The 16701-nt window shown below is 35.9% G+C and overlaps 1 protein-coding gene and 1 long non-coding RNA gene across 2 annotated transcripts in view; both read right to left on the bottom strand.

The window, feature by feature from the left end:
• Positions 1-16701, bottom strand: part of PARG (poly(ADP-ribose) glycohydrolase) — a 54728-nt gene that overhangs the window by 25520 nt on the left and 12507 nt on the right. Inside the window, exons 8-9 of the mRNA XM_072423180.1 lie at positions 6663-6803; positions 462-622 (exon numbers count right to left, since the gene is read on the bottom strand). Of these exons, the coding sequence (XP_072279281.1) occupies positions 462-622; positions 6663-6803 (302 nt within the window). The remainder of the gene's footprint in view (positions 1-461; positions 623-6662; positions 6804-16701) is intronic.
• Positions 10970-16002, bottom strand: LOC140339508 (uncharacterized). Its single transcript, XR_011922453.1, has 2 exons — positions 15864-16002; positions 10970-13727 (listed from the first exon to the last, which is right to left on the bottom strand). It is a non-coding gene; the product is annotated as an uncharacterized lncRNA (long non-coding RNA).

Here is a 16701-nt window from a genome sequence, read left to right on the forward strand (position 1 = left end):
AATCTGTTTATGTTACAAAGTAGATGAAACGCAGCCTGTCACATTTTTTATTAAATATGCGTTTGAGTAGCTAGTTCAAACTCATAGTGCAGCATTCATAAACAAAGGCCTCCTACACAAGCCCAGAGCCTGCCATGCAGTAATTATTCTGTGTCTGTATTGCAAGAAAAGAATTCTGCTCATAAATAGATATGATAAACATTATAGAAAAAACTACGAATATACTTTTTTGCAAAGTGTTCTATAGACTGGGGTTATATGAATTCCGCAGAATATATATATAAATATATATATATATATATATATATATATATAAATATATATATATATATATATGCAAAATATTGATTATTGATTGATTAATAATATTATAACTTTATGACTTGCAAATACAAAGCTCCATTAAGGATCATCATAAAAAATTCAAGCATACCCCCATCTTCATTTATTTGAAATACTACCTGTTAAAGTTTATGTCTGGGTAAGTGGAATACTCCGATTTCCCCAACCTGGCATTGCGACGAGGAAACGTGCAGAAGAATGCATTAGCCAGGAGACAAGAGATTTGCTCTTGGGACATGGTGATAGAATGATTCATTTTTTTCTTCAGCAATGGGATAGGCTGGAACATAAAAAACACAGGAATTGATCAATAATTTATCAATTTGCCAAAACAAACTGAGGCCTGACTATTAAATCACAGCAAACTACTTGTAGCCGGTCCCTTTATCAACAGGCTAGTTTCTGTGGTGTCATTTATCTGTATGATTGGTAAAAGAGGTTTACTTTGACATGTTGAAGATCAGCAATCAATTAAAGAATACAAAACCTTGAAGTTATTGATCATGATGGACAACCAAGACCTTTGCTGTGAACATAAATTAGATCACATAAGAAAATTGGATCTTTTATGGCATAATATCAGTGATTATTTGAAGAACAGCGCCTGCGCATCACCTACATATGACCTGCAGACTTCCATTTTTTTTTTTTTTTTTTTTTTACAGATATAGAGCTTCTTAGGAAAATACAACTGAAAATATAGTATGTAATAAGTAGGGGTTTATATAATAAGAGGAACATTTTTTTTACCAGTCACATTTTACTAGAATGAGTTATACATAACTTCATAACGTGAAACATAAAACATATGAGTAGTTTACAGATTGCATGATGTAATAGATATATTAGATTTAATAAACTAAAATATTTGCTGCATGTACAATAGATATTCTTTACTCCTAGAAGCACAGAAACACATACACATGCCTTTCTCATCTGTTCCCCAAAACACATTAAAAATATATCTAGTGAACAGATTTTTGGTCAATATTTTTTAATCAGATAATAGAAAAAACAGAGAGAATGAGAAAAAAAATCAATTGTCTTTAGAGTATATTATTTGCCATCACTCCACTGATCAGACACTGGCTGACCTGTTCATTTATCTCCATTACAGACTAGAGTGTGTACCAAATACCCATCTAAACCGCACAATTTTACCATATTCCTGAGGTATAAGTAAACCTTTCCCAAAGGTCAAAGAGCAGGCCAAAATTTGTAAAACCTAGTTATCCGGTATGTCCATTCTGCAGTAATTGTTTTTACATGCCTGATAGTTTAGGTCTTATATAAACCATTTCCTGTTACCGAAACAACTACACAAGGAAGCATAACATCCCCTTCAGCAGCAGTGGAAAAAGATCCAGCTCCTAATAAATCTAAATAAACATTCACTACTGCTGCAGGGCCACCTACTGTATACATTTGGGGAAAAAAATCAGCAAAATACTTGGTATACTACGGTAAGTGCTGCTTCCTAGAGGCTAGTTTGCAGGTGGTACTGCAGAATTGGTGGTTGTTTTATTAAAACTGAGTACACCTACAGCATTAAATCATTTGAAGCAGGGAAAACAGATTTTTAGATGTCTCCTATCTAAAACTTAGCTCAGACTCAAAAGCTGATCTGAAGAACAGCAGCACCGCCTAGGGGAGAAAAGGTGACAGGTCAGATGGATGTGTGCAATAAAATTCTATCTATGAATATGTGTTTGTAAAATAGCTGTAAATTAAACCAAGTAAAGATCTTTTTTTAGTCTGAAAGAAACTCTGTCATTATTCCAGGCATCCTATAAATTGCAGTTAAAACAATAAACTCTGATAAACTGGGAATTTGTGGAATAAACAAGTTCTTTTTTAATCTCTTGCATAAAATTTGTTTAAATATATTTATTTGGACTTTTAAGGCACCGATATAATGAATTCTTATTTAACATCACTTATTTAATAAAAACATTTATTTAAACATTAAAAAAACATTTTTCCTTTTTTACAATTATGTCAACCAATACATAGTATCAATTCAGTCCCAATTTAATTTCAACACGTTTCACAGATTTTACTTCCTCAGGAATACATGGGACATCAAAGGTGGTATTTAATTTTAAAAGCTATAAATTTCATGCTGTTAATGTCAGGACTGTTGGGGCAATTTTGGGGTAACTGGAGTTAGCAAAAATTTACAGACTTTGACTCCTATTATTATTACACATTATTTACACATCTTTCCAATCTGGATTATACTTGCAACTTGGCTCATGAACTGAGCGTTGGCAGTGATGAAATGCTGTTTATGTTGAGTTTCAATCAACATGGAACATTAGCATACATCATTTTTAAATTAGAGGAGGCTGAGCAGACGCTATATTATTGTCAATGGTTTTAGAATAGCATGTTCATAGTATGTTCAAACTCAAATCAGTGCACTGCTCAGGTGTCCACAATCTATTAGGTAAATGGTGTTTGATGGGGTGGACTGACAAATAATTAATTAGCCAGTGGATTCAACCTAGAAGTAAATAAGTAATTGTTAATGATGTTAATGTTAAATATTAAATGTTAAATAAGACTAATTTTAAAAGAAAAAGAGGCAATGGTTGCACTGTCTATCTGTTTTTTTTGGTTGGTTTTTGGTTTGGTTTTTTTGGTTGGTTCTGTGATTCTTTCAGAGGTTTCTAGGGGTTTCCTAAACAATAAGCAGTTTCTGCCTCACGGGTCAGTTTAACTGACACCAATATATTGTGAGTGTTGGATATAGTAATTATAACCAGGGACCTAAAGTTTTTTACAAGTTTCCCCCATGTTAAAAAGGTGGATCGGGATCCTGTGAGTGATGTAAATTTTGTAATATCTGATTGTGGGTTAAAGTCAAGACGTGTTTTTGTAAATGAGTGTCATTATAATGACTTCACTTGAGTCATAGACCAGTCATACACATTGAGTGTAGCCCAAGAGGCTACAAAAGCATGGAACTTGCACTTTAATATTTTTTTTTTCCTCCCATGTGTCAAAATTAAGAATATAACAAAAGGTAAAACAACAGTCAAGATTCTGACAAGACAGTAACTCCAGCAGTGAAATGGTAACCTAAATCACAAAAAGGTCTTATGCTTCATTAGCTTGTGTCAGACCGGAGAAAAATTACTCGAGTGATCTCTGAATTAGATGCTGTGCCAACAAATTCTCCAACTTCCTAATTGTCTGTTTTCCCCCATTCTGACAGAAACAATTTGAATAAGCAAATATAAATATGTATATGAAAATGTAAAATATGGGAATTAATTTGCATGAATGTTGTACAGAAGAATAGAAATTAAGCTCTTAAAAATGCGAAGACACTTTGTGATATATACCTAACTATCAGAACAAAGAGAGGAACCTATAATTTTATTGTTTGTTCTTTTTAAAGCCACATTAATAGGCACAAATCAAAAAAGTTTAAACAAAAAACTAAAGCAATTAATACCAGGCTAGTAATGAATGCATACACCAAAAGATGACAGTTCTGCTCATAATACTGGATTATGTTTTCCAAACATTGTACAGTTATACTAATAAATGTAATCACTGTGTACACCCATGGCTAATCACCTTATTATCTGTGCTGGATATCAATGCACAGACCAGACAAGGAATCTGTTAACATTGCTCTTCCTGTCTGCCCCCAGAGAAAACAATATGTTTTTTACTTTTCTTCAGGCCATTATTACAGAAAATATGGAACCCTCTATTCATTATGATAGACTTAAATGATTGCAAAAGATGGAAATTGTTTTTGGATTACACTAGCCACAGATGGATTTTAAAAAAATAGTAGAAGCACTTCTTATTTCTTGTTTGTATTTACATCAATAGGTTTGGTGTCCACTCTACTCCTCCCTACTCTCTGCCCATGTCAACCTTTGCTTGTCAACTGGCTCCATTCTACCCCCATGCCAATGCTTAGAATTCAGTCCCGTTCTCACCTATCACACTGGCACTGGATAAAATGTAACACACTCCCAAGGGGTTTCCTCCACCAATATGCCAGTAGCTCATACTGCACAAATAAAGCTTCAGGTATAACGTTTACTCCTATGAACATCATTTTAGGTTTTCCCATCACAGCCGTTAACCAACTTGTATTTATGTTTTAGTTAGGGAATGCTAATATGGTTATTTCTTTTAAACTACAGGTAGTCCCCGAGTTAAGGACATCCAACATACGGACACAGTCACAAACGGGGCTTCCCTGCTCGCTCGTGTGCAGAACGAAGGCTTAAAGGGGGAGGGGGCAGTTTGCATGACTTGCAAATTAAATCTTTTGCTTTTGGGGGGGGGGGGGGGGTGAGCTCTTCCACAACCTCTTGTAACTCTTTCATGATCAAGGAAAACTCTGCAGTTGTTTCTTTTTGCATATCAAAGCACAGCTTCCTCCAGAAGGTAATGAATGTCTATGCTCCATAACGATTTTTTTTTTGGTTTTTGTTTTTTTTGTTTTGTGATTAACTCACAGTGAGGATTTTATACAGTAACTGACACTATTCTGCCTAATATGTTGAGAAAAACATCTGTCCTAACTGCATTTACTAAAATCATGTAACTGTTCCAAGTTACATACAAATTCATACAATACATCTTAAGAAACTTACAGTTTCTATCTGTATGTAACCTGGGAAACTACCTGTATCTTCTATATTTTGGTATGCTTTAGGCTTAAGCTGCGTACACACTTGCAATAATTATCTTTGGAAACTAACGACCCATCGTCCAATAATCATTAACAAAAGCAGTGCACAATGACGCTGACGAATGAGGATTGTCGCTGGAAACGAATGACTGTCCCGGCGGATCTGATTGAGCGACGATCGTTCACCATTTATTGTGAGTAAGGTTGTTCAGTGATCGTGGATGGTTCTGCTGTACACTTTCTCCTTTACATGTCACTTCCAGCATCAGGCAAACGTTCGTATCCAGCGTGTGTACACTATTGGTGGTTTATTTTTGAACGATCGTATTGTTACAACAGAATTGTGCACAATACGATCGTTCAAAATAATCGTGTTTAATCGTTAGAAAATGAATGACTAACGATAATTATTGCAAGTGTGTACCTAGCTTTAGTCTACACTGACGTTTTCCTCAGCGTTTAACCTGAGGCTTTAAAAGCCCATGTTTGAAATTCCCATGCATTCAAATGGGCTAATCTACACCAGGTTGTTTTCTTGAGGCATGTTTATAAGCGTTATCTATAACGCTGCTTGAAACGTTTAAAAAAATTAAAACATAAACGCTTCCAATAATATCAATGAAAATGTTTTCCCGCGTTTTTCCACGTCTTTAAGTGTTTGAAACGTAAAGGCGGTAAAAACGCATCATGGACATTTTCCTAATTTAAGTGCATAAAAATGCATATAAACGTGGTAGGAATGTTTAAATGTGTTTTTAAAAACGTCTGTGTAGACCCAGCCTAATAACCCAGCCTTTAATAAACAGGTCTAAGCCAAGAAAGATTTTTTATTCTTTACTACCCTCCCTGAACAAAATTACAAAATAAAATAGTCTGAAAAGAGAATACACATGTGAGGAATTTTTTTTAACTCTTTCAAGGTCTAAAAGAAGATAATGCAATTTGTGACAAAAACCTTTTGCTCTTTGATGATGTGGCTGTATGGTGGGTGCTTTTGGGCATAGCTGCAAACTATGGTGCTATATATTTTCATGTGCACATCAAAACAGGATATAAAAAAGTGTTCTCCACTGTTTTGACTAGCAAATACACAAATAAAAAGATCATTGCTCAGAAATGATTTATATTATCTTTGTCAATTCTTTACAATGCCAGCCTTTCATTTAATTGTGGGGTACATGGCATTAGTCAGCAAGGCAGTGATGTAAAGTTATGCGGTATAGGTTATAGACCTGTCGTGGGCAAACTACGGCCCAATAATGTTATTTCTCTAGGCAATTGGGTGGTCCGCAGCCCTGGCCGGTGCCACCTTGGGGGTTGGGGGGGGTGCTGAAAAAGTGTGGCCCCTGACTGAAAAAGTTTGCCTACCCCTGTTATAGACCAATCCTGGTTCCATATCACATTTTGTATATGACAAAAGAGTCTAGGTGCTTCTGCACAGAATTCCCAAAATTCCCTCCATTTGAGCAGATGCTTTTCTTACAAAAGTGCAGATGCTCGTTTCTTGAATAATCTGGAGTTATCATTCTACCGGATAGAAGAGCAAATTATCTAGGAGTGGCAATGTCATATCAATTAAACACCAAATACCAAGTTAATACAGTATACATTTTGCTTGGTACTGAAATATATGCTTATAATTTAAGCCTTTTACCTTTGTGCAAAGCTTAGGGAGTTTGAGGGCCAAAGAAATCATGTCAGGAAGGATCGATTTGAACAAATGTGTGCTCTCAGCCTCCTCCATTACCTGCACCAGAACAGAGAAAAACAGATTAAAAGTTATCAAAGAATATGTCTAGGCAAAATTGAAATGTTATTTTTCTCAGAATTGTAATCAGCTTATGAAGAAATTTTGTCTATTTTCTGAATTTTCAGAAACATTATTTGTCTGACAAAATACATTCCCTTTATCAACCAGATTCTCTTTTCTACTCTGCTGTATTTAAAACAAAATGAATCTGACTAGTCTGGCCTTGGACACTTTTATAAATGAAGTTTCATAATGTAAACCTAGTAGGGCATATATTGCCTTTCCTTCTCAGTTTTACTGATAAGCACCAAGTGTTGAAACTGTAAAATAATTCTAAATATACCGTATCATATTAACAGCAGCAGAGAGAAAATGATAACTTTTTTGTTCCTACATCTCACATGGGTCCAGATACAAAGTTATCCTCTTTTGTGCACCATGACACCAATAAATGTAGGAAGGACCCCAAGAAACATGAATGGTACATATTAGTTTAATGTTGGGCAAATAAATGTGACATTTCAGGACTGCAGACTCTGCCAATTCACCAAGATCAGGGCTTTGCTTCCTAAATAAGCATGTTATTGCAGGGATATTTCATTTATATATTTTATATGCTAGAAATTACCTTTCAAAAGACAGGCGAAACTGCAAGACTTTTTAACAATATCACTTTCTTGGGCATTCTATCCTTATATATCCTTTCAGGATGGATAGGCCTTCATACACAATTATTCAGAAAAAGTTAAAAAAAAAACAATGTGGGAAGACATAAGCCTTACAAGTTTACTTTAGTGAGACCATTAAAGCAATAAATGGCTAACTAAAAGGCTCTATCCCCACTTTTACCCCTATCTTTACATTTTTGATAGAATGCATTTTTCAGATATATGAACATTTTGCCTATAGGAAGGGGGAGATGAAGAAATAAACATAAAACCTAAAAATGGATTTCATTTGCCAATTCTGAAGTTGTATACCCTGTGCCTCAGAAGTTGATGCTGATCCTCTATGTGCTTAGCATTATATGTATTACAAATTCAAATTTACAAATACACAAACTAAAGTAACATCATTTGTTGGTAACGTATTGTTAACAATTAACTTAGGCTATTCAGTCTGTTCATTGACAAATGATCTTTACAAATTATTTTCAGAGAAAAAAATTTGTTTCAAATAATCTATAAAAAATAAAATGCATTAAATATATTGAATCGCAGGGTATTGCTAAGTTGTCAGCATAAGTAATACCTTGTATGACTGGGTCCTGACACCAAGCCTTTTGTATGCAACATATGACTAGGAGGCTGTCATGCTTTATTGCAAGTGTATAGCATTCATCCAAATATAAAATGTGACCCTGGATATAAGAGGACAGCACCAAACTAAAGACCTTGTCACTGAAATCTATCTGCTCAATGACATAAGACAAATATAACAGACAACTATAAACATTACAATGAAATGTGTGTGTGTGTGTGTGTGTGTGTTAGTGTGTGTAATACCTTAGGGATACCTTTAAGTGAGGAAAAATGTCTATCAATGTAATAACAGAGGCTGGAATAAATATTGCCATAAGTAATGACCCTGTGTCAAAGTACACTGCTCCTCTGAAGGTAATGATCAAGCCTGCCTGACAGCCTAAACAACATGAGGAGACGGCACTAGCCACTGTTAGAAAGAAAGAAAAAAGAAAAAAGTGTTTGACAGCTCATCAAATCAAACAAAACTAACACATGACGCATGATCCAGGACAGACCTATCCATCACATCACAAGAAGGAATAATCAAGAATGAAAGTGCCAGCTGCATGCAAAAAACATTTTTGCATCTTCTCCATTTTTCGATGTCAGGATATTTTATTTCAATCCTTCTACCTGTGGACCAATCTAGAATAATTTAGAGACTGCAGTCATTATGCAGACATTACAATATTATATGTAGCATTAATGAACATGAAAGTATAGGTACAAAAGGTAAATTTATTCAGCCAACAGAACAGAGTGGGCAAACAATTTATTCCACAAAAATCCATGAAATATACTTGAAGTATACACAAACAAAAAAAAAATCCATACATACACTTTTGATATAAATGGCAGACCACTGTGTTTTTAGCCCTGAATGGTCTTTTTTACCACCTAATTTTTTTTTTTTTAATTTCTTTGTCAAAGTGAGACCAAACTAAAAATATGAAGATTTCCTATGTTAAAGAGAACATCAAAAGAAGCCTTTTTAAAAAATCTTTTTACCACTGAGAAACTACATTAACTGTGAATGGCACCTTGACAGCGGCTTGAACACTGGCAGAACAGTGCTGGTTCTTAAAGAACTAAACACTACTGTGTAAAAAACCAGTGTTTGTACATGTGACGAATAGTAGCAGTGCATGGTGCCGGTACTGCTATCCCTATTTTTTTGTTACATGTCTGTAGCGTGTTTCCCCAAGAGGCAGCAGTTCCTGCCATGAGAAGCGGTAAACGCACTATGACCTCACTGCCAGTGTAAACTTAGACTTCATGTTTGGGTCTATAATCAGTCAAATTCAATTTGCATTGGTTGCCAGTGGGAAGAACGCCCCTCATACATAGGTGACCAGTATGCTACATTTACAGACCGCTAAAAAAGACCTTGGCCTTATGCACTTGTGGAGGGACCCTGATTGAGAATGGTCGATCTTGAGTCTTAACTGTGATTAAGCAGTACACTGAAATATTTTCATTTTGTCCTAGTGTGCTTAGAAATTCCTGTCTATGGCAGATAAAGATTAGTTTGTGCATTTAGACCTGGATAACATATATGTGGCCACAATAGCAAAAAAATGGTAAATGGTAACACAATATTGCAGGCTAGTTCTTTGCCCTCTGCCATAGGTTTAGAGCAGTTTCCATTAAAAAGCATAGGATGTTCCAGTTTAACGTTCTGTTGTGTGCCCATGTGTAAATGGGAAAAGCACAGGTCCCATCAATAGACATGGCTAAGAGCCATGCCATTAGACAGCTTGACTGCATTGTCTTGGACCTGCAAGCATGACTGGGTAGTGCAAGAGGTTAGAAGCATGAGCATAGTATATATGCAGGAATGTGTGTACATGGGCACAGCAGCCTGTAGTACCACTGCAGTGGGGGTTTGCATGGGGGGATACTGACAAACTTGCTTCTCTATATGTCAGGCAGAGACTTGCTAGAAGCCCGCTTTACACAGCTCCCCATGGCAGAACCACCAGGTATTAAAACATTGAAAACAATAAAAAACATTAGCTACATTTTTCTATGAACACAGGTTTTACACTACGTTTTGCAGCTAGTTAGAGATTAAACAAAAGGGAAATAGCTGAATATTAATACGTCCAATAGATGGGCATCCCAAAGCAAGACATTACTGATAAAACTATTAATTGATGAAAGATAAAGAACAAGAAGCTAATGCAAACTTCTGTGTTCCCACAGAACCATGGACATTCAACAGTGAAGAACTCTGGCACTGACCGATGATACAAAAAAAAAAAAAAAAAAAAAAGTTTTCTTACTAAAAATACTTTTAATGTCATAAGACTAGATATCTGCAAGCAATAAAAAAAAAAAAAAAAAAAAAGAAGTTTGTTCTGCATGTTAACACTAATGGGAAACATCAGCCAACAATTTTATCAAGTTCCAGTTCTTTCCATGAAGAAAACTGGGACACTGTAGTTGCATTAATTAAAAAATTAGGACATGCTGAATGCAAAACACTACCTCTTCTATAATAACTCCATATCTTCAAACTCCTAATAAAGAAGCATGGAAAACTACAAGACAACAAGCTAAATGTCAATCCAAGATCATGTTCTGTGATATTTTATGCTCCACAGGACACTTATTGGGCATTTTGATAATTTGTTGAGGGATATAGGAAAATCAGCAACAAACTTTCAAGCATCTAATGCTATTGCGAATAATGATCTCAATATTGTGGCTCTTTAAGAATAGCCAAAATTAAGACATTTGTTTTTACTAATATTTTAGGTAAAGAATATTAAAAATATAGAAAAACTGGAAAAGATAGGAAAATAGGATTGAGGGGTCAGTATAACTAAAAAAATAACTTAAAAATTACCCCCACAGCGTTCTAATTCTGTCATTTTTTTGATGCAAAAAGTGATCCTTTTTTTTTTGCATAGAAATTTTTGTTTATATTGTGGGACTCTAATTCTTAGGATTAACTTCCGGGTATGATAATTATAATTGATTTATTATATTATAATCATAAATTATAATATAATACATAATTATAAATAATAATTTAAAAAAAAAATTGACAAAAATGTAATCTTAAAATAAAATATAAAATAAAACTTTACTTTTATTTCATGTTGTGTGGTGTTTTTGTACTGTAAAAACCATTTAAAAGCAGATTACATTGTAATCTGCTTTTAAATTTCCCGCCCGGACACACCCCCATACATGACACATCCTCCCGGGTGATGGGAGTGAGGATGTCCCGCCCCCCTCACCCCGACGCTGCTGCTGCTCTGCATCTCCAGAGAGATGCAAAGCACAATGCAGGACTTCTGCATTGTGCTTCACATCTCACTGCAGATGCGAGCAGCAATAGCAAATTCTGGGGGTGGTCACTGCTTTTACTCTGCTTTTAAATTTCCTGCCCGGCCACGCCCCCCAACAGACCGGCGCCCCGGCATCTGATCACCGCTGGAGCGCGGAGCAAAGGTATGGGGGGGGGGGCTTCTAAAGTTACCCCGAGTGTGACTCAGGATTACCGCTTTTTGCATGTATAAGCCACCCCGAGTCACACTCGAGATTACCGCTAGGGGGGTTAAACAAATAAACAGCTTCTGCATCTTTGTCCTGATAAAGGCCAAAGCAAATGATAAAAATAAAACAGATGGAATACCTGGAAATGAAATACTGTGTGACTTCTAGTACAGTTTAGCGGTTATTGCAATGTAAGTTAAACTCGTATAAGTTCCTGCAAATTACTTTTGTAAGGGGGGCCTTAGTGAGGCAAAGTGCAAAGTGACATAGGACGTGACAGGGTGAGAGGAGGGTGGTGGGTTCAGTGTGACAGGAAAGTGAGAAAAGGGGAGGTGCAGAGTGATAGGGATTTCAGAGAGCATAAGGTGTATAGGCGGCAACCAAAAGTAAAGGGTCCTGGTTGATATAATGGGAATTTTAGGTAAGCAGAATAGATTGATACAGGGAAACGGAGCAGGGTGACAGAAGTTATTTGAATAGTAAGGGGACAAAGTCACAAAAGAATAGTTTTCTTTGAGGAGAGCTTTTTTTCTTCTTTAGCAATAGTAAATCATGATGCAACCAAGAAAATAAAATATTGTAAATAGTTACTTTAACATTATAAGATAAGATCAATTGGAGTTTGTGCAGGCAGCAATGGTTTCCCTTAATAGTGATCCATTGTTAAGCTTTAACAAGAAATAGATCACAAATATAACCTGTCCCTACAGGGAGAGATAGTGAAGACATGGATCCGCTCTGTCTTGTAATGGTAACTGGATTTAAGTGACGTTGCAATGACATCACAGATGATGCCATAACACCTACAGAGCTGCACCAAACTATTACAGAGCTCTCTTTTTTTATGTCTAAAAGCGGTACATTGTTTTTCATGAAAATTTATTTTACAGTTTAATATAATAGTATGAGTATAATAAAGTTTGCAACACAAAATCATGTAAAAACAATAAATTGAAAAAATTAAAAAAATCTATATATTTAAAAAAAAAAACACTTATACCCAACCTATTATATATATTGTAATATGAATGTTCCTGAAAACAATGTACTGCTTTTACACATATAAATCCAATATATTGCACTCCATACAGTTATTTTGTAAGGTAAGCACTCTTTTTACTAACCTTCCCATAGGTTTACATACTTTACCACTTTTAGCAACTTTTTTCTACACTCGGGGTTACCTCTAGGGAGGTTAATGGGCTGACAGCACACCTAAAGCTTATACCTGGACAATAATAAATTATAGTAATATCTCCCAGCACAAAAACACACACACACCACAATTTTCCTAGTTAAGCCACAAATGGGTGATACATATTGGTTTAGTTTTGTGCATAACCCCTTAACAAAAATATTTTACAAACCTATTGGACAAAAGCAAAAAGGCACTATTAGCTATACAATGGACTGGCTGCATAATGGTTGCATAATCTACTCATATTCTGGGAATCCTCAATGCTCATTTTGTAATTCTGATGACTAGGAGTTCCATATACCAAATACAGTGTCTGAAAACACACAAATACGGATCCAGGACGGATCCACGGACGATGAACGATGCCGACTGTACACACACCAGATTCTCGCCCGATATCTGGCCAATGCCGATTATCGGGCGAGAAAAATCTGACGTGTGTACGCAGCTTACAGGTCACATTTTACAGCACATTTTCATATTTTAAGTTTTCTGAACTACTACAGCAGTCTAAAGAATAATTTTGTTACATTATTGCTTTTTAAAAGAAATTTAATTATTGCTTTTATCAAAAGAAAATCATAAAAGATAATAAATAATAGGCAATAGGCATAAAAGGCAAAACCAAAGGGCATTTTATATGCTCACTTTCTACCTATTATTTTCAAGAGTTCTAGGTCTCGTTTTATTATAAATTGAACATGTCTTTCCTTATTTTAAGTTTTTATGCATGCCATGAAGATAAATATCCCTTCTGCTTTACAAGAAATCCCTGAGGCATACTGTGATCCACTACTTAATGTTATCAATGAATAAAACACGCCACAATACTACACTCCCAGGCTCAAAACAAGAAAACAAGAAGATCTGTCATAGACTTGGATGGCTGCAATACAGGCAGCACCCATTCATCAAGCTTACCTAATTGAGCGGGACATAACCTTAGCTCTCAGATCAATCATGTTTACCTCATGTGTTCTCATGAAGGACGGAGGAATATTGGAAGGATTTCTGTGCATGCTGCTCAAAGAAACAGGTGAAGATGTAAAAAAAACAAAGTGAAGATGTAAAGGAATCATGGTAATTATGGAGGTAAAGCCATTTTGGTTTTGGATGGAGGGTGGCAGAGTTGAAACCTATGTAAGGTTTTAAAGGTTGCCTGTGTCCACACCAGATTTCTAGAAATGTGCCCAAAAAGTATGGCGATCTCCTCCCCATTAGGACACAGCTTCTAACCCTTCCCACACTCCATATCAATATGTTTTCTACTTTCCAAGTAGGGAGTTTCTCCTCACTTTTGCTTCTATCCAATATCTGTCAAACAGTTGGGAATTAAGAAGAATCTATCTAACCAAATTCAACTCCTAAATAATTAAATACAAACCCAGTGAGATTAGTTGCATATGGCCTTCTATACTGAAAGGGTCATTCTAGGGATCATTGAATTCTGGCTTGGTTGGATTAAGATGGTGTGTAAAGCTCACATCAGATTCTTAGATGTCTTGCACAGTACAATGGCATGTTCTACCCACAGGATTCTAATCTAAAAACTTACCATGCATGCATATTTACTCTAAAAGCTCCAACAGGGGGCAGCACAGTTGGCTCTGTGGCTAGCATTCTTGCCTTTGCAGTGCTAGGTCTCAAGTTAGAATGTCCGGCAGGAGTTTGTATGTTCTGCTTTTGCATGGGTTTTCTGCGGGCACTCTGGTCTCCTCCCACATCCCAAAAACATGCAGTTTATCAATTGATTGGCATTTAAACAGATTTTTATTTTTCAAATAAAGAGCAGAAAATATACTGCTTACTGGTCTCCCTGCTCTATGCCCCTGCACATCAGCTGAAAATTCAAACCAAGCAACTAAGATGACACCTAACTTTAGGAGGTTGTCTCTCACTTTCTGTTGTGTTTCTGGGACTGAAAATGAACAAAACAATTTGACCAACAATACTCAGAAAGAAAAATGTAAACTGCCATTGGTTTAACATGGTCTTATTCTATCCAAAATAAAATTAAAAGTTTTTCTTAGACATTCACTTTAGGATCAAAGTATTAATAAAATATTGTACATGGGGGTGGGGTTCATGGTGTTCTTTAAGGTCTTACAATGAGAAAGACTACAGTAAATTATCTCTATCTAGAAAATGATGTGGGACCGTCTATACCCAGAAAAGAGTGTTGTTAGTGACCGGAAAAAGGGGTAGGGCCTAAAAAGGAGTATGTAAGGTCAGAAGGAGTCAGAGAGAGAGGCTTCAATATGCAACAGTTCTAGATAGCATGGATAGTGTCCATCCTGTTTACAGAATATTTTAACAAAAATATTGAATATTTTCCAGCACTGGAGGACAAAACACCCAAAACATACACTAATAAATGTATTGTACATTTTACATAACCCAAAAGCATTCTGTTACTAGTGCACCTTGTCATGTTCCCTTGGGGGCCAGAGCAATTAAATCTTTTTTCTCTATGTCTTGGGGCCTGACATGTCTCCTTTTAAAATTTGACAGCTGTTGCAGATAGGGGGGGGGGGTGAAAGTACCAAGGCAGGCAGTGTTGTTCTTCACAAAAAAAAAAACTAAATCACAGGAGCTACTAAGCAGGCAAAAATTATTATCTTAAAAGGCATTTCAGATGTGCAAACAAAAGTTTGCCCCCCCCATATCCCTATATGGCATCCCTCATATATAATGCATCTCCTTGCTATGCTATTTTACAAAATGCTCCTCAATATTGTACTCCTCTATACAGAGCCCTTCATTATTGAATATACCCATATATTGCCTCTCATTACTGTGCTCCCCCCATATAGTGCCCTATATTGCCCTCCAAACTGTACTTACCTATATACTGCTCATCATTATAAAATGTAGGTTATTATTCACCGTACTCCCCTATAAAGTGCCCTTAAAGATATAGCGTCCAAGTCTGGTGATGCCACATGGCTTTGCTGTCCAAAGCACCTGAAAGCAACCTGTTCTTCTGTGACACAAGGCAAGATGCAGTGGCAGTGCTACAGATCTACAGGCACCATTAAAGAATATGTACTTCTGTCCCCTTTCCACAACAATTATGCACTGCCACTGACTGACTAGCTACAGAGTTAAGTGTTAAATATTTGATAAGGCCCCTATCATTTAGGACTAGTTTCTTACTTCTGGAGCACCTCTCCTTCAGAGTTCTTCTTCAAATATGTTAACTCTTTTCATCAGTAATCCTCTTCACATCAGGAGACCCAGAGCTCTGTAAGCACAGATCCTCAGCATCTCACCCACAAAATGTAACCTCTTTGGCAGTTTACAGATTCAGGAATGTGTAAGTAAAGATTTCAGGGTACTGACCTAGGAATACATTCTGCAGGCCTAGCAGGTAAAACTGCTTACCTAGCAAGATTCTAGCCTGCGTATGGGACAATACTGGTTTGGGAGAAGGACAGCTGTAAAATCAGCTTATATAAAGGCGATTTAAAAAAAAATAGCATATGCAAGACAGTAAAGAGAAATTATTATCTCTGCCCAGTTTTACTATATATATATATATATATATATATATATATATATATATATATATATATAACCAAAGCACAAGATCTGGCAAACTCATGAAAGTGCATAAAATTAAAAGTTTTACCATAAACTATTTTTAGAACAGGATTGTGATACACAGTAATTGCGTAGAGCAATACAACAATCACCGGAACAGGCAAACAATACGGGTGAAGTCATAATGTAATCACTATTGATCCCAAAGCTTTTAAAGTGATTACTTCCTATTGAGATTCACATGGCTCATAGGGCAGACATTATATTATATATACATATACACACACAAAGGATGCAAAAGTATCTAACATCAAGAACTATATGCAATGCGCAGAAAAAAAAAATCCACTATATATGGCAGAATATAAAAAAAATTAAGCTGTCTTTACAATACACTGAGTATGTTGTAGGCCACGAGAACAAACAGCATGTTCAGACATCAGAGTTTTTT

Source organism: Pyxicephalus adspersus, chromosome 10 (assembly GCF_032062135.1).
Source record: "Pyxicephalus adspersus chromosome 10, UCB_Pads_2.0, whole genome shotgun sequence".
Lineage (NCBI taxonomy): Eukaryota > Metazoa > Chordata > Amphibia > Anura > Pyxicephalidae > Pyxicephalus > Pyxicephalus adspersus.